General features: G+C 46.3%; 1 protein-coding gene and 1 long non-coding RNA gene across 15 annotated transcripts in view; one reads left to right on the forward strand and one right to left on the reverse strand.

Moving 5' to 3' along the window:
* LOC125707122 (neurexin-3a) overlaps positions 1-17,686 on the forward strand; it is a 146,796-nt gene that overhangs the window by 83,135 nt on the left and 45,975 nt on the right. For 2 of the 14 annotated variants that reach the window (XM_048974057.1, XM_048974058.1), the window contains exon 1: positions 15,001-15,716. The exons of the other annotated variants lie outside the window; for them this stretch is intronic. In XM_048974057.1, coding sequence (XP_048830014.1) covers positions 15,518-15,716 — 199 coding nt within the window. In that variant the 5' untranslated portion in view covers positions 15,001-15,517. Of the gene's footprint in view, positions 1-15,000; positions 15,717-17,686 lie in introns of those variants that run through there. 14 annotated transcript variants of the gene reach the window in all.
* Positions 6,317-14,774, reverse strand: LOC125707127 (uncharacterized). Its single transcript, XR_007382189.1, has 4 exons — positions 14,610-14,774; positions 12,520-14,439; positions 8,861-9,014; positions 6,317-8,702 (listed from the first exon to the last, which is right to left on the reverse strand). It is a non-coding gene; the product is annotated as an uncharacterized LOC125707127 (long non-coding RNA).

Here is a 17,686-nt window from a genome sequence, read left to right on the forward strand (position 1 = left end):
CTCCAGTCCATTATGCTGGCATTAGGTCACTCCGATGGGGTGGAAAGGACCTCTGCATGCAATTTGCTTTTTAATCAGCTCGTTTATTTCTGTCGGGATTGCCGAGCGAGTCGGGATCTGTGGACATTATCGGCTGCAGACGGCTGTTTGGCTTTTTAGAATAAATGCCAGCTGAAAAGTGTTAAATGTCACCAGCCATAAAGATATTTAATTTGCTTCATGCTCACCGGAGGTAAATTCCCGGTGGGCTGCGAGTGCCTTTGTCCTTTCTCCAACCTTCCCGTTCTGTTATTTAAGTAGCTTGTCATTTTAACAGCTGCAGATGTTTTGCGGCGTTCTGAAAATGCACGCCTTATTCTGGAGCTGTATTTGGGGGAGTGATTTACACACACCTGTTTGGCTCAGAGTAACGCAGGCTGAAATGTGTTTGTCACAGAATGCCACTGAAGACAGGGATGAGGACACATGGTCGGACGCATCTCTGTGTGTATAGAAGCACGGGTCTTCTTTGCCTTGGTACTACTTCCCAGATCATAGTGTGTCTCACACACATCAGAGGCGTCAGAGGGGCATGAAGATCCTGACAGATTCATTGGGTCCAGCACTTTATAGGGGCCCCAAAAAGTCCCATCAGGGTCCTCAGGCCCCATAAAATTTACTGGGGGGACCATAACGGGGTAACATTTTCTCAGGGGCCCCAGAATTTCTAGCTATGTTCCCGGTCACACACACAGGGTGAAGGACAACCCCCCCCCCCCTTAAAAAACATGGTTGACACAGCAATTCCACCTACTCATCTCTGAGGAAGCGGATGACTTTGTCGCACACAGATGCATCAAACATGCAGCCAGAGGCTTGACAAGCAAATACACAGTGTGACAGAAACGAGTTAAGATCCGTCCCCAGCCGTCCCTGTCGTACAGCATCGGTGTCCATTTAGTCCCCGGGAACTGAAAAGCCTGTGAGTGCTTATGGTTTTTAAAAAATAACCAACAGAATAGTAGAAATCCCTGATGGAGCCACGTCTCTCTCTGCCTGGGGAGAGACTGCGGCGTCAGGTGGAGTCGAGCTCTTCAGGTAGCTGCGTGGATCGCTGAGGAGACAGCAGCTCTATTTTCTACATCAGTGGGCTTTATTTGAGCCCTGCTGCGTCCCATATCATCCTGATTGATTCCACTCGACCATCATTATGCACAGCAGACCCCAGTGACGGGCAAGCATTCCCCAACTGCCCAGTGAGATCACTGGGGCGTGCCTTTGTCGAAAGATGAGCCTCATCTCAGTTTTTGGTTTTGTGGGTTGAGGAGGGAAGCAAAAGGGTGAGGGGGGGCTGCGGAAGGAGGACGCACACTGGAAGTTTGCCTCGGATGGAAAAATAAGCAGGTGAGGAGTGCCTACTGCAGTGCTGATACAGTGCGATAATGGCCCAGCTGACCTTCACCTTGAGCAATTCCGCCGAATGCGCCGTAACGTGCCGGAATGCCGCGTGAGCATCGAGCAGGCGGCCACCTCTCAGTTCTAGCGAACGTCAGTCTGGAGGCAGGGCCGAGAAACAGCCATGCATCACAGCGGACAGGTCATTGGAGCAGCACTAGGCCGTGTCTGACTGCTCGGAGATTACAGAGGCTAATCATTTGTTAGAGCCATGCTTTATGTTAATGTGGCAGCTCGTGCCGTACGTTTCTGCTGAGAGAGGGCCTTTGTGGTGCTTTATTCCACTTTAATGGAACTGTTGTGTTAGTATCTGCAGCAGGAGCCCTGATTCAAGCCTTCCTGGGATGAGCTGTTTGTTATAGAGGACGTCCTGGCATTATTTACGGAGTGTGTTTGCTGGAAAGGACGTGGGAGGCCGAAGAGAATGGATGCGTCTTCTGCGCATTCAAAGATAAAAAGGTGACGTGGGGGGGGGGGCTTCTCCTGGAAACTGTAACTGAACACTGTAACTGTGAATGCTGATGCAGGACTTATCACGTAAGAATGGCAGCATCTGGGAAGAATTATGAAATGAACCCCTTATCGAGACGGAAAAATTCCGGAAATGCTATTAACAGTGGTATCTGTCGTGAGCCATGTTGCGCTTCACTGCCCCGCCCGCCCGTTACAGCACTGCTTATACTGGAGTGCAAGCTGGCATCAGCGTACTGCTACAGTGAACGTTGCTTTCCCCCCAGTCCGCAGTGTCGCCTCTCTGTCTCTCACATTGTCAGCTTATGCCGTCCTATCTCTGGGTGCCCCTCAAGGACAGAATACTTTGCCAAGTAATGGGAGATAAGATTTTGTGATGTTTCAGGTTCCTTGCTGAGTCACAGATAATTGGAGCAGGAGAGTTATGGGCAGTAAACCAGAATGCCTGGATATCTTAATGCAACTGGCTCTGCTAATAAACGGAATATATTACTGGCTGTTTGTTTAAGGACAGGGATGGTGCGTCAGGGAGCTAGTTATAGTGTGACCAGAACCCCGAGCTCCTCTCTCATTCCTCTTCTGTAGTTTAGCTTCGCCCGCAGCTTGTTGAAGTGACATTGCTCAGCATTGATAATGCATTACGGGACAAATAAGTCATGAAAAGAACCCAAGGATTGCTTCCCGGATTGGTACATTGTTGGGGAAATGCGGCATTCGGAGCCGCGTCGCTGCGCTTCACTGAGCTTTTTTGTTTGACGCAGGCAGCTTCGCAGAAGCTTTGTCATTATTTGTTAGCAAATGATGTAAGAAGGGCGGCAGGCCGCCGCGACTCTCCGCCAGCCGAAAGGCTCCTCCAGCTCTGTAGGCGACGGAACGCGGCTCCTCCTGCGCAAGCGGCAGATAAAGGTCATTCGCTCTGGGAATGTTTCATTAGCCAGTCACCCCTTTAGCTGCTCACTTGAAGTGGGAGACCTCATTACGGCGCCCCTTCGCCTTCTGTAAAGCGGCTCCCCATGATCCGTATGCATATGAGGCTCGAGAAGCATTTAACGGCAGGAAATGCCAAAAAAAATGAGCAGCACGACTTTTTTTCGTGCAATTGGGTTTGTGCACCATGCGTCAACCGTGGGCTTGAATTGTGCCTGTAAAGTATGAAATTGGGGAGTTTCTGAAATAGGGTCACAGGAGTCGGGTGAGTATGAAAATGGTCAGGCCTGACAGCTCACTGCTGAAGTGGCCCTATGTTTCTTTTGGGCGGAGGGCCTGCCTGTCACGGCTTCAAACTGCTCGTTCCACCATCGCTCATTGGATTCCTTTCACAGAGACCAGGCGTAAGATCGACCCCAGTGTATCAACCAATCAATCTTTATTTATATAGTGCTGTTTTAACCATGGGGTTTTCAAAGTGCTATACAGACATTTTCGAAAAAGAAAAATAAGGAAATCAAAATAAGTGCACAAGAAGTTAAATATAACCATTTGAGAGCACTCTTCTCAGTGGATGACTCACCGTGAACGGTCTGGTCTTTTTGAAGCAGTGTTGTTTGACCTAGAATTGACCAGCCCAATGAGCAGGTAGCAAGCAGGCAGGTTGGTATGTACTTCAGCTTGTTGCAGGTCCAGAGTGACATGAGCTTTGTGTTCTTTTAGAAAAGATCAAATGAAGAGCATGAGCTATGATCTCACCTCACAGGGAGGCCAAGAACAGCTCAAGGCAGAACAAAAGTGAAATGTTTGAAAACCAACCGTCAGCTAAGGACTCGCACTCCATGTAACTCTGGAGACTTGTGGGAAGTTTCACCTCCAGATCTCCGAGTGTGTGTTCAAAGACCAAATCGGGGCCTGTGGTTCAGTACCTGCTCTTTATCCAGCAGTGATTTAACATCTGGACTCGCCCTCTGCTGTGAAAAAATCATGGATATTCATTGAGCAAATGGTGGGTTCCATTGATAGATAGTTAGATAAATTATCCCATATTAAATCTGACTGCCCAAACTTTGCATTGTACAGTCCGCACAAGCCAATTAGCTGTGGACAGCTTAGACTTAGAGGATGAATTTCCTAGCTGATTTTAACAGCCAGTTGGTCAATGGATGGGCCCATTCCCTGTCAGTCTAAACAGATTGAGATGAAAGTAACAATCTTCTCCTCAATCAGATGCACTCCGTAACCCTGTCTTCCTATATCTGGGTCATATTTTGTGGTCAGAAAATGTCAGATTGCATCGTGGAAAGAGCACTTCGGCTTCTGTTTTGCTACAGTTGGGGTGTTGGAGTACAAATCAATAAATGATCTACTGGATGTATTCCCTGTACCTCCCCTAAATGACTCTATTAAAATCAGTCCAGAAGACTTTTTTTCTCTTGCGATCCACACGCTGACTTGTGCGCCTCAGAGGCCTTTGTCCTGGTCCCGCGTGCATACCTGTTCAAGGATGGCAAAAGGCAAATCAAGAAAGTGCACCCCAGGTGGAAAGGCAAAATATGTTATCTGTGGGCTTTGGGTAGGACCTGAATACTATGGAGGACTAAACTTAAGTGTAAATAAATATGTAATTTACAGAAATTAATTGTACTAGATTCCACCTCTTTAACCAGTCCTGCACTGACCGAGTTTAGGACCACCTACCTTATTAACATAAGGAGAAAGAAATATAGAAATTAACAAGTGAAGGTATGTGGAAATACAGAAATAAATAAATGAGTGTATAATACAGAAATGCAGAACTAGATAAATGAATAAATGTAGAGCTAGTTATGCTATTTTTTCATGACCAAGATGTATGAATGTTTTTTATTTGTTTTTAATTATTTATTTATTTATATGTATGTCTTGTTTAGTCCTCTCTAGAATACAAGTCACTTGGGTGCAGGTGAATAAATAATGAAATAATGAAAAGAGTTTGCAGTGTTTTTGACACTATGTGTAGCCTCTGTCAAAGGGAGGCAGTAAACATTCCAACCCTGAGAATTGAGTTTGATTTATTCTCAGTGTAAAATGGTTCATACTCTGTTCTGCTTCAGATAGCTTTACGAGATCATTGCAGGTTGCTAACTAGAAAAGACACGGTCTTTGTTGGCTTTCTGGCTGGAGAAGGGTTCTGTGCCGGGATTAGCGGCTCGGGAAAGTGTACCACGTCACACTGGGTTTTAGAGAAGTCCCTCTTTTCAGGGATTAAGTGAAAACAAAGAGGGGGACGGTTTACGGGACAGGATTAAGGAAGGAAAACACCTACAATGTTCATGGATGAGACTTAGGGTGGGAGTGGAGCACTTAGGCTAGTTTGTCAACTGGTTTACTTTGCTGTGTTGTTCTGTCAGCCTCTAGTTGACTCTGTATGTAGGCAAGCTTGAATCAGGGCTTTATGTAAATGTATGTACAGTATCTGCTGTGGGATGATTCATCAAAAGCAGCCATCGGTATGTCACCTGACTCCCATGAAGAACAGTGCCTGAGCTTCCCCCAGTCTGACGCCCTAAGATATGCCTGGCTTGTAACATCCATCCATCCATTTTCCAAACTGCTTATCCTACTGGGTCGCGGGGGGTCCGGAGCCTATCCCGGAAGCAATGGGCACGAGGCAGGGAACAACCCAGGATGGGGGGGGCAGCCCATCACAGGGCACACTCACACACCATTCACACCTATGGGTGTAACTCTAATTAGCCTCTAAGTTACTCTTAGTAACTCTAATTAGCCTCAGCATGTTTTTGGACTCTGAGGGGAAACCGGAGCACCCAGAGGAAACCCCACGACGACATGGGGAGAACATGCAAACTCCACACACATGTGACCCAGGCGGAGACTCGAACCCGGGTCCCAGAGGTTTGAGGCAACAGTACTAACCTCTGCACCACCTGGGTTGTAACAGAGTCACGCAATACTGTTCAGAAAATGTGTTGTGGATTCTTCCCTAGAATAGTTAATAACTCCGTAAAGGTTTTCTTTTTCCCCTTCCGTCTAAATGTAGTGTCACCATCCATAATCTCAATGGGTCTAAATGGCCAGCAGTCTAGGTGAGCCTTGTCAGGGAAGGAACTGCTGTTCATTTACGAGGAGAGAGCAGCTGGCCCTACGCCTAATTAACTGATTGAAACTCGATCCAATCCGGTTTGACTTCAAGGTGCCATGATGTAGCAGTTGGGTCAGTGGTTTTCAGCCAGCAGCTGTGATATACAGTTAAAGTGGAGACAGTGTTTAAAGCTGATGGTGTAACTAAGATTTCAGGTGACATCTCAGAAGGGTCATTGTATTCTTAAGTGTCTACCTTTTACATCATGTCTAAATGATAAATCTGCTAATGCGACACATGTGACCTCCACTTGGTGGTCGGGGACAGACTTGTATGCTGAAGGATGCCAGTCTGATCGCTAGTAGACCTGACAGACTTTAAACACAGTGCAGGCTGAACAAGCGCGAGTAATGCATCTAATGGTGATAATGGTCTTCACACTTAGCTCAAGTGTCTTCAGAGATAGCAGACTGTTCTTAGATCAATAACAAGGAAATTTAATTTATATAACGCCTTTCACCAACTCGCGGACGCTTTGTAGAGGGATGATAAAAACAAACAAAAGGGTAATTCTTACAAATATAATAATGGAAAAAGCATAATCACAAATAACATGGGCAAGAACAGCAGATGAACTCAAACCATGGTAAAAAAAAAATTATGCACAACAGTCAGTGATCAGGAAAGGTGGGCTAGTAGAGTGAGAAAAAGGGACTTGAGTAGGGGTCAGCTTGGGGACTGCAACCCCTAAATGCCTGAGAACCCATGGTGGTAAGTTTAAACCTTGGGACCAACAACAAAACAGAAGATGAAGATCTAAGCCTGCAAATGGGAGAGTAGGGCTGAAGTAATTCCATAAGATGGTGAGGAGCATAGCCACGTGGAGGCTATGAGTATGTGGGCATGTCATTCAAGTTTACTGGGTACCTGGATAATGATCCTTCGCATAATTACAGAAGGGAACCTTGAATGGAAGCGAGGCGTCTTCATCCCTGGCCAATCAGAGCTCCTTCACACGCCTGCAGGCTGACCTTTTCACTGCAAGGAGAAGCCTGTTCCTCTTGTTCTGCTGTTTTTCTTCAAAAGTCCCGGCAGTTTAAAACATGGCTGCAGCTCAGCATGATGCACTTGTGCCGCGCGCCATCTTTGCACGTGCATCATTGTTTTGGGATTCAAAGTCGCGGCATGTTTAAGCTTTAAGGACAGTCAGTCCTTTAAGGACACACAGCGCCATGTGCAAACAGTATATATTATTACTGAAGTTGTTCGATTATGATTTATCTTTCACAAATTAGGATGGAGAGATGACGGGACATAGCCTGCTTATCAGAGTATTGGGGATTGGCTGTGGAATGAGAGGCGAGGAGCCCTATTGTCCTGATGAAAATGAAGGGTTTAGTGGCTGCCAGGGAATCTCCATCCCGTAACCATCTCTCTCTGATACCGCTGAGCTTCTCGGCTCTTATGAAACAGGAATATCTGTTTCCTGCTCATGTACCCAACATTCATATCTGTTAGAGGATCTTAAACACTAAGACCGTGGATTTTGACAGCATTAATGTACACAATATGGCTACGGTGAGTAATCCTGCCGCATGATTAAGATTTTTAAGCTGAATTTGCTAGGAAATAGAGCTACTCTTTTCAGGACAACAACTGGGTTGCCTGATTTACTGAGAGGATTTTTTTTTCTCCTGACTTTACCAACTTTCTCCTTTGTTTAAAAACCTTTAGTCAATAACTGCTAAACAGACACCCTAATCCTGATGTCACTAATGGAACTAACTGGGTGAACTACTAACCAGAGGTTATGTGGTTAACCAGGAGGGAATTTGGGATGAAAAACACCCTACTGGGTACATTCTGTAATGGTGATAAATGTTTCAGTGAGGAACTATGATGGGATTTCCTGGAAGTGTTTTAATTATTTTTTTTTTTACATTATTACTTAATTTGTTATTAAACAAATTGTTTCTAACCTGGGGACACTGAAAGGAAGACCCCTTTGTGTCTGTTGGCCTGCTAGAAATGGCCAGCTCACTCTACAAACAGGGCCCTTAGATCATTTAGTTTGAAGGCACCTGCAGACAGTGGCTTCATAGTACCAAGAAACACTCCAAGGAGATCATGCATAAGTCCCTCCTAGGCATAGTTCATTTGAAGCCTGCAGTCTAGGTTATTTCTCCTCTTCCTCAGGCCTAATTCACAGTAGAAAGTCTATGGCCAGGCTGTGATATTGTTCACTTGTGGTAGGCTCCAGTCTTTTTAAACCCCTGACTTTTCCATTGGGCCTATGATGTCACATCGGGGAACAGGAGAGTGAGCTTCAGTCTGCCACTCTGAAGAGTATTCCGTTGTCAAGAAGACGGCCTCTTTGGTGTGCCAATGATTGGTGTTGCCTTCCAAGATGAAGGAGGGATGCAGAAAATGTAGGAAAACAATGGCTGCGTGGGAGTCATTAGAGGACTCCCCAGTTCCAAACACACCTTCATCCATCCCTCTGACTCACTGTTTGCCTCACGAGCAGGGCAGGCTCTCTGAAGTCTGTGAAGTAGCTTTCTTAAGTGGAGCTCTGTGTTGTGAGCATCTAGTTACAGAAATGAAAAGCAAAGGATTCGACCTGCGAGGGAAGGAAGCGGCGTTGTTCTGAAACCTGCTCTCCTTGTTGTCTTGCCTCTGCGACTCCTAAACTCCACAGTTGTCTCTTCTCCCAGTAACGCAGCAGTTGCAGTAAAATATGGGTAGATGAAAACACAATTACACTCCTACATATTCATGAATGTACCTGTGGAAGAGCATTCGAAATGGAAATTAGTCCCCAATTTTCCATGGTATGACATTACAAGACACATTACTAGGAAACCAAGACAAGTAAGTACAAATTCTGGTGATTGATTGAACTTGTTAAATGTCTAAGGTAAAGCTGGCTGGGCAAAATCTCACCTTCTAATTGCAGGTATGGTTCAATTGAGTATTTTTACATTTCGTGCTAGAGGGCTTTGGTGAAGAGTAGCTGGCAATGGGCTGGCGTCCATCCTGGGTTGTTCCATGCCTTGCACCCGTAACCTCTGGGATAGACTCCGGACAACCCGGTACCCTGAATAGGGCAAGCAGTTTCAGAAAACAGAAGGATGGATGGAATTGCCGACTGATGGATTAGTTTTTTTTGTGTGCGTGTTGGGCTGACTATACTTATCTGGTAAGTGAATCTTGTGTCTTTTGTGAGTGAACAGTAGCAGCTTGTGGTATAATTTCCTTCAGTGCACAAAACCCCGATTTCCAGCATTGCGACAAACACAATCTGTACCTTTCAGCTCCACCCCAGAGTTCAATCTCAGGATCCCAGGGCTTAAAGTCTTTATTAGCTAGGTGAAAGGTTTGATAAACACACCATGGTATCAAGGACTGTTTCTGAGAGACTGCGAATGGATCATCAGTCATTTGAGGGAGAGTTTCTAGGTGGAAGGAAGCCAGTTGGCTAACTATTTGGAGGTAGTCCAGTGCAGGTTTAAGGTATAAATACTTTTGTGCCAGTATTGAGAACAAGCCTTTATTAACCCTGTTTTGCTCTCTACACCCCCTACCTGAGAAATTGACTTGAGTGGTTTCAGTGCTCCTCGCGCACAGACCATTTTGTGTGGTGGTACCGTAACTGTTTATAACAGTACACCGTTTCCATGGTGATCAGAGGACTAACTGCAGTGGACTGTGCTTTGCGATAATGGCTTCTGGATTGACATAAACGCATCATCTCAGTCCCTGGATAAAGCCAGTAAATGGTGTATGCGGCCTTTCGATCTCAACTGGCTTCACTCCGTTTCCTCCAGGGCTTCTCCTGCCATCTCACCTCAGACACTGTATCAGTGCAGGGGCTTAAAAATCCTCATGTCATGCAGTAGCAGCGTCAGGAACTTGACGTGTGTGTTGGACCTCACTGGCTCGTCTGGTCCCTGACATGCAGGGCTGACCTGTGTCCCTCATGCTGCTGGTCTGGACTCTTCTCTCTTTCCTTTTCTTTGCAGTGCACGATATACTGTAATCCTGCAGTCTTCATACCGTAACAAATATATCCATGGAGTTTGACTCATTCTCTTTCAGTAAATGCTGGTGGTTATATTGCATTTTTTTCTGGGTTTATGTTCCCTCAACGGATCATTCATCAGAGTCAGGAGCAGCTGCAGTGCTGAAAACTATATTTGAATGCAGTGCTGTGTTTCGACGCAGAATGATACTTTGAAATGACACTGAAGTCCTGGAATCAGTCTGCCACATTCACTTTTTTTCCCGCTATTTTAGCACTTTCTCTCGTACTTTCACTGTTCCCCGCTCCAGCTGTTTCATTTATTAATTCAACAAGCTGCGATTTGCAGAGTAAACGCCCTCACTCTTCTGGGCTGGCGGCTACGGGCTCCCAGCGTGAGGATAATGGTTCTCAGGTGAAATGGTTTATAGCTGGTCTGCGGTCAGCACGGTCATTACTGCCCTCTACCCTTAAAAATGAGAAGCTACTCATTTCCTCTTTCCTTTGTAGCCGAGAAACAGTCCACAGCTGTCCTGGTGACTAGATCCCCCAAAGCGAGTCAGGGAGGGAGCTCTTTACTGCTCTCACAGTTTTCTCCAGGTGTCTAATGAGACTGAGTCTATGCCATTGTCCCTGATTAATCTGGCCACTCTGAGGGTGTGGCTGACTTGTGCATCTGATTTGGGCGGGCTGGTGTCCCCAAGCTGCCCTTTGAGTGTATCTGTGCTTGCCCTGTGATAGACTGGCATCCTCTGCTCCCAGACTCACTGTAACCCTGCTCTAGAAAAATCTGCATGGATAAAGCTGCCAGTTTGCCTTTTAACACAGCAGGATGCGAATACTTCACTGCCTTCCCAGTTCATTTATCAAATGCTTAACATCCTGTCATTGTTGATTGACAGTTTTAAAAATTTTATTTTTGGCAATGGCTCTAGCACACACACGTGAATGTCCCTGAGGGGTTAGGGTTAAGATTCCACACTCAGCGGTAACTCAGGTAGCAGCCTCACTCATGCTGTAAGCTCCCTATGGCCTCTTGAATAAACGGCGCGCTTTCTGCCTGTCATTGAGGCATTTACGTGCAATTAGCGTGTCAAACTTCAATTAGATTCACACTGATGAGGATCCTGGAGTACATTAATTATCAATGAAGCAGAAGTCAGACATCTTTCGTAAATGCTTACTGGAGTCCTGCAGTGCAGGGACTCTAGGTAGGTAGGCTAAAGCCCACCTCCAGATTGTCTAAGACCTGATTAAATTTGGGGAGATTTCAGAATAAATAGGGTGTGTGTGGGCAGATGGCTGTCAGGACGTGCAGCACCTGGCCATAGTGCCACTTGTCCCATGAGAGCTTAGGCTTGAAAATGATGAAAGTGGCAAGAACACCCAGAGTGAGGCAGTGTGGCACCAGCTGGCTATTGGTTCGTACCCTAATTAGTCTGTGACCATAGTTATGGTGTATTTTAACTATGCACTTTTTGCAATTATGGGTTAAAGATGAGTTAAAGATATTTGGTCTGGGTTTATTTCAGATGGCAGTTTATTGCACTGTTAGTGTCTTGGCTCCAGGTTGTTCTCCTTCGAGAACTTCGCTATAAAAATGTGACTAACTAGCTACTGTCCATCAGAGTTTGAGCTTGGCAGAAAATCTGCATCATGATCGTGCTTTTTTCTGGAAAGAGGAGCCTCAGCTCTCCATCTGGAGCATTAAGGTCCACATCTTGGTCAGCCTGGCGCAGGCTGCATCAGCTTGGTGCTTCTCTTTTGGGGCCACATTTGCTTCCCGCTCTCTCCTTGATGGACCTTTTGCTTATTTACTTGTCTATTCCAATACAAACGTGCTAATTACTTGATAAGTCAATGCTGACTCTTGACTGTTATTTGTTGGATGTGGCTTATTTAGTGTTGGTGTAGTCAGTGTTAGTGTTGGTGTAGTCAGTGTTAGTGTTGGAGTAGTCAGTGTTAGTGTTGGTGTAGTCAGTGTTAGTGTTGGAGTAGTCAGTGTTAGTGTTGGTGTAGTCAGTGTTACTGTTCTGTGTTCTGCCTGGGCTGGCTGACATGTTGAACCTGTCTGCAATCTGTTCAGCTTGTACCAGCTCAGCAGGGATTCATGCACTACTAATGGTAGATTCAAGCAGCTGGAAATTACTGGGGTAGATCTCCCACGTGGCCCTTTGCACTCATGTCCTTTTTACAGTGAAGGGCGTTGTTGAGGGGTGTCTGCATCTCGTGGAACCAAGACATTCATGTGACACATCAGAATGATTAATTCTCAGGGTAAAATGATTAATGCATACGGTTGAGTTATTTACAACAAATGTGCAACCAAACACATACATTACCTGTGAGATGCACAGTAGGACGTAATGATTATCCTGCACATATCACCTCTTAAGCACCGTTTTCGTGCAAAGGCGAAGTATATTTAATGCACAGGCTCCTTCACACCGATTCAGTATCGACATCATTACAAACTGGCACCAGTTATTTATACTGAAACAGCTTTACTTAGTGTCAGCGTCACTGTCAAATGTGACACAAATATATTCCTACACTCATTATTTAAGCACAGCCCATTTACCATAGGTGCCGCATGTCGACTTTTCTTTCATCGTGGTGGAACTGGGTGAGAGAGAGAGAGACTAACTTGGGACATGAAGAGATGGTAGGCGAAGGAGGTGAGGAGAAGACTGACAGGAAATGAGGGGAGGGAGCCAACGTGCGCAAAGCAGAGATGCGAGGACAGGGGACTCAGCAGACAAGGTAAGACGGATGGCGGTGGAATTAAAAGTGGTGGGAAACAGTGTGTGGAGAAACAGGAAAGCAGTACAGTGTGAGATGGACCAACAGTGCAGGGTCAGAAAGCGACACAAGAAGCTGGACAGGAGGGGCATGTACAGTAAGAGATCGAAACTGTAGCGAAGTTATCCCCCTCGGTGCGTGCTACCCTTCAGGAGTCGTGTGACTACACACTGCGGCAAACTGGCCCCTGCTGCTTATCCCAAGCCTTGTCACTTCCCTCGTATCATTTATCTTTGTAGTACACCTGCCTTTTTTGTTCCATAAATAAGTCTGAAATAAGATCCTTCAAAACACCCATGAAAATCCATGGACCAAATGAACGTGGATCTGCTCAGGATACAAGATCAGACAGACTGTGGCGTTTGAACTGAGTCCCACTTGAATACAAAACCTATTTTTCTGCTATTTGCTGCACAGTGTCTCAACCAAGCGACAGAGCTGTAGAATACAGCTGAGAAGCCATACCCTGTACGTTTTGTAACTATGCTATAACATCTTAAAGTGTGCAGCCATATTGAATTAAACCTTATTAGCAGGGATAGTATGAACTAAAATGTAGTATCAACTTCTATGAGAGGCTGTGCAAATCCAGGCCTTTCTGAGACTATAACCTCGACCAGAGTTTGTCCCATCTTTCGCCAGCAGGGGTCAGTCTCACTTGCACAGATTGCTCTGCTGTAAGGTTCAACGGAGCGCATACAGTAAATACTTTAAGGCTTTTAGTTTACTCATTACATTCAAATTAGATGTTTTTTAGACAAAATTAATCAATAAAAAAAAATTTAATTAGTATCATTAGTACATATCTGGACTTTTCCCCACCTGTGTAGGTCAGCTACTCATCCTCAACCAACTCCGTCACAGATGCTGTTTGATTTGAGCTCCCAGGCATCACTGCTAAGTGATCTTTGATGTTTGAGTGGTACTGAAAGGAAGCAGTTCTGCAACGCCCTCCACATCCTACAGCACTTATAGTCTTATGCTCAGCAGACAAATGAATTTCCAAGCATCTCTCATCCATTGTAAGCACCAATCAGGTTGTGGTCCGTGGAATTCCCCACTTTGTGAGGACATAGGCCTGTTATCAACGCTTTCTAGTTCGGCGTTCTGCTGCTTGTCTACCTTGCCACCACAAGGGGGTGCCGAAGCTGGCACTGCAGTCTCACACCATGTGCAAGGAAGGGCTGTTGCACAATACCCTCACCCATTTTTACTGGGATAAAATTGCACACTGTCCTGACATTTATCAAAAGGGGCGCAGCTGATGTTAAGCCATAAGCCATATTTATTTAAGCCAAAGTTATTAGACTACTCAGTCTACAACAGAAATTTGTGCAGTCATGAATTTTAATTAGTGCATGGTTTTAAATGCTAGTTATAATAAGTAACAAGCACAATTTATTCTAAAAACATCCTTTTCATTTTTTTTTAGTGCAGAAATTTGAACTTTAGGGTAGCAATTTTTTCTGTATGGAGGAAGTGACAGATTCATCATCTGTTTATGCAGCTATTCCTACAGATGAGATGCAAGAGCAAGAAAGTGAGTTTGAATGAAAGCACAAGCTCTGAGTCATGGACTCTTTGATTAGTCAGCACAGGTAGAGCGAGGGAGCTGACCAGCCTCTCTCACGTAAGATGGGTCTGCTGGCGCTCTCTCTCTCCGGGGGAGAGCTTCCTCATTATGTGTCTGAAGACCGACCTGGAAAATGAAGGCACATTGCTTATTTATTGCTATATTGTATGAGCTTCTATCTTTTTCTTAGTCACATTACTTATTCCCAACTTTTGTCTGGTTTAGTCACATGGAACAGAATCCACAGGATCGACGCATACTGTCGGTTTATTTCGTTATCTGTGAAATCGGCATACCTTTTTATCTGGCCTCTTCACATAGTATGTTTGCTCTAATAGGACCTAGGAGAAGCTCAGAGCCAGACAGTGGGAGAGATCGTGCTGTCTTCCATTAAAACATTCCCCTCAGTCCTGCTTTGCTGTCGCTGGAATAGTGGCAGTATATAAATCTGATTCCTGTGAATGCCTGAATGAGCTCCACGAATGAGACTTAGCTTTTTAGTTGTGGCTCTCTCTCTCTCTCTCTCTCTCTCTCTCACTCACTCACTCCCCCCGCCCCCTACAGCCAGTTTAACAGAAGGCTGCTACACTGCAGTCTTTCTGCCTCCCTGATTTGCTCTTCCCTCCGAGCATTTGCATAGGCCAGCCTATTTCATATCTTTTTTCGTCTTTCCCCCCTCCACACTATCCCGTTCTCTGCTCACTTTGACCTGAGTCGGGTGTTTCTGTCATCCGTTTACCTCCCTCGCTCACCTTCACTGCCAGCGCTTCTTTCTAGGCTTGGGGAGTGCAGTGATCACGGAGTTAACCAGACCTCTGTCTGTAGGACAGGGAAGGAGGGAAAGGAGGCACGGCGTGAGCCGATGCTGGCTACTACCCGCACGAGTGCATCAGACAACCCAGCGAGGAGGGCCGTCTGCTTTAGGGGGTCTCCTCGGGATCTAGCAGGCTTCCTCTAAGGATCTGACTTGCTGAGACTCATGGGGGCCGATTAGAGTCCTCTGCTGAGTAGGAAGCCAACTCATCGTACCAGTAGAGGGACAGCGTGGGAAGTCCAGCATCTCTGCTTTTCACCAGACGGACCATCAGTTTGACGTTTTGGGCCCCGTGTGATCGCTGGTGGGGATCACGAGTCCCGCCGTCATGAGCATGCTCTCCTCCATGCACCCTGTGCCGTGAGCCCAACTGTCATCTGGGCGTTGACCATGCGCCCCCCGTGCCGTTTCCACTGGACCCCCTGGCTATGGTCCCTGACCTTGGGCTGGATGGTGGGCTCCACTTGGATATCTTCCGCCAGTGGCCGCAGGGAGCTGCCCCATCTGGAAAAGCAGCTCCGGGGCCAACACACCTCATCCGCATCAGTGTCTATCTACCGCTTTCCTGCATTGCTGCGGGGCAACCACGGTGAGCCCCTCTCCGGCAGCCCAGCGCGCAGAGTTGCTCACAGCACCAGCAGCTCAGCTCCGGTCTTTAAAGGGTCTTGTTGCAGTGTTCCAGTGCGCAGGGGATCAAGAGGGAATTAGTTTACCAAGGAGAGCTAGTCTGGGTGCTCTACAGCTCTGCTGAGGGAGATATAAAAATAAAGCTTTTTTTGTGTGAGGGGACCTTCTCTGTGCTGAACCCCGTGAAGCATTCTTCTTGGGCGTGAAAGCAGTTGCTTCCCAGTTCCACAGTTCTGCTGCTTTTCTAGTTTATTTAAACTCCTATCAGTGGACTGGCTTTTAAAAGATGCAAGGCACTGCATCTGGTGTCACAGTGACACATTCCAGGTATGTGTTGTTTTGTAGAACATGGCTCCACTGCTTGTAATGGGAGCAGGGTGGCTGCAACATGTCAGCTGTGGAGTGTGGTCTTTCCAGGAAGACTTCCTGAGTCTTTTCTGAGCTGCTCTTAGACAGGTGGGACGGGTGGAGCAGCATTTGGAATTGTCTGTATGTAAAACACACTAACGATGTCAGGAAAAGTCGCAGCTCCAGCTCATTTGTTAAAGATTTGACTGTCTGTAGGCACCATGCAGGTAATGTTATTAGAGGGCAGTGGTTTGGCTCACAGCCATAGGTGATCATATGCTTGGAGAGGACTCTCTGATTCGCAGCCAAGTATGAATGTGTTCTTGGACGAGAGTCTTTGACTCACAGCCTTGAGTGACCATTTTCTTGGGGAGGACTCTCTGACTCACAGCCAAGTGTGATAGGGTGGTTGAGGAGGACTCTCTGACTCATAGTCAGGGGTGACTGACAGATGTGAGTGATCATGTTCTTCATGAGGACTTGATAGACTCTAGTCATTAAAGTCATGCATTTTTACTGTATATGTAAGGGCTCCATGCTTTACTTTGTATTATTAATCTGGCCATAAATTTGCTGGACTTGTGTCCTCCGTGTCTATAGTGAACAGAGTGAATTTTCACCAGTATCTGGTGTGTAGGGTGTTTTTTACTGGAGTGTACGAGGTTCTTTGTGCAGGACAATCTGTTTTGCTCAGGGTACGGTTTGTAGCGTCCCATGTATGATTACAATTTCCATTGTTTTCTGCTAGAGGGTACAGTGTCTGGTATGGACTGCCCAGCAGCCCAGAGGCAGCCGGGTAATGCTCTTCATCAGTCAGGTTATCCTTTCGTATCCAGCAGGTCCAGCAGAGGCTTTGGTCTCGTTCTGCCGGAATATTCTTGAACCTCACCTTTGGTGAAGATTTCCTCTCCTGCACGGAGTGGATCTGGCTGCCGAATAAGTGACCCGTGTGTGCTTTTTGATCTCTGCTCTGCCTGAGTACCTTCACGGTATCTGCCGCAGTGCTTGGGGTTGGCACTAATAAGTCACTTTAAGGTCTGCCAGCATGGCGCTGAAATGACTGGGTAGTGTTCTGAACAAAGGTGTGAGGGTAATAGGGAGGAGTGGGTAGGCGGAACAAAGGCTGTTTGATGCTGGGTGATGTCCTGGTTGGGACGCCAGCTGAAATGCTCACTGGAAACTGTGTAAAGCTACGTTCCATCGTCGTTAAATGTTCGATAGTACAGACTCTTCACCTGCAGTGGCTGGTATGGTGCTATCTGATCAGCAAACTGCAAACTGTATGCAGTCACAGTCATGGTGACTCATTCAAGCCAGGCCTCAGTCAGAGTAGCCTTCCCGCAGGAGAGGCACCCGGGTGAGGGGCTTGTTGTAGGGTAGGATACAGGGCACTCTAATAGGAAGAGAGATGAGCTGACCTGTATCAGCAAACAGAAGGCAAGCTGAGCACATTGCTCCGTGTTCGCTTTCATGCAACCCCCAATTCTGCCTGAGGGGGGGTGCAGCTCCCATCTCGTTGCCTTTTCATTCAGAGGCTTGTCTGATGCCCGAGATTGCAGAGCAATCTGTAGTGTACAAGGGTAA

The sequence above is a fragment of the Brienomyrus brachyistius genome, chromosome 14, assembly GCF_023856365.1.
Source record: "Brienomyrus brachyistius isolate T26 chromosome 14, BBRACH_0.4, whole genome shotgun sequence".
Taxonomy (NCBI): domain Eukaryota; kingdom Metazoa; phylum Chordata; class Actinopteri; order Osteoglossiformes; family Mormyridae; genus Brienomyrus; species Brienomyrus brachyistius.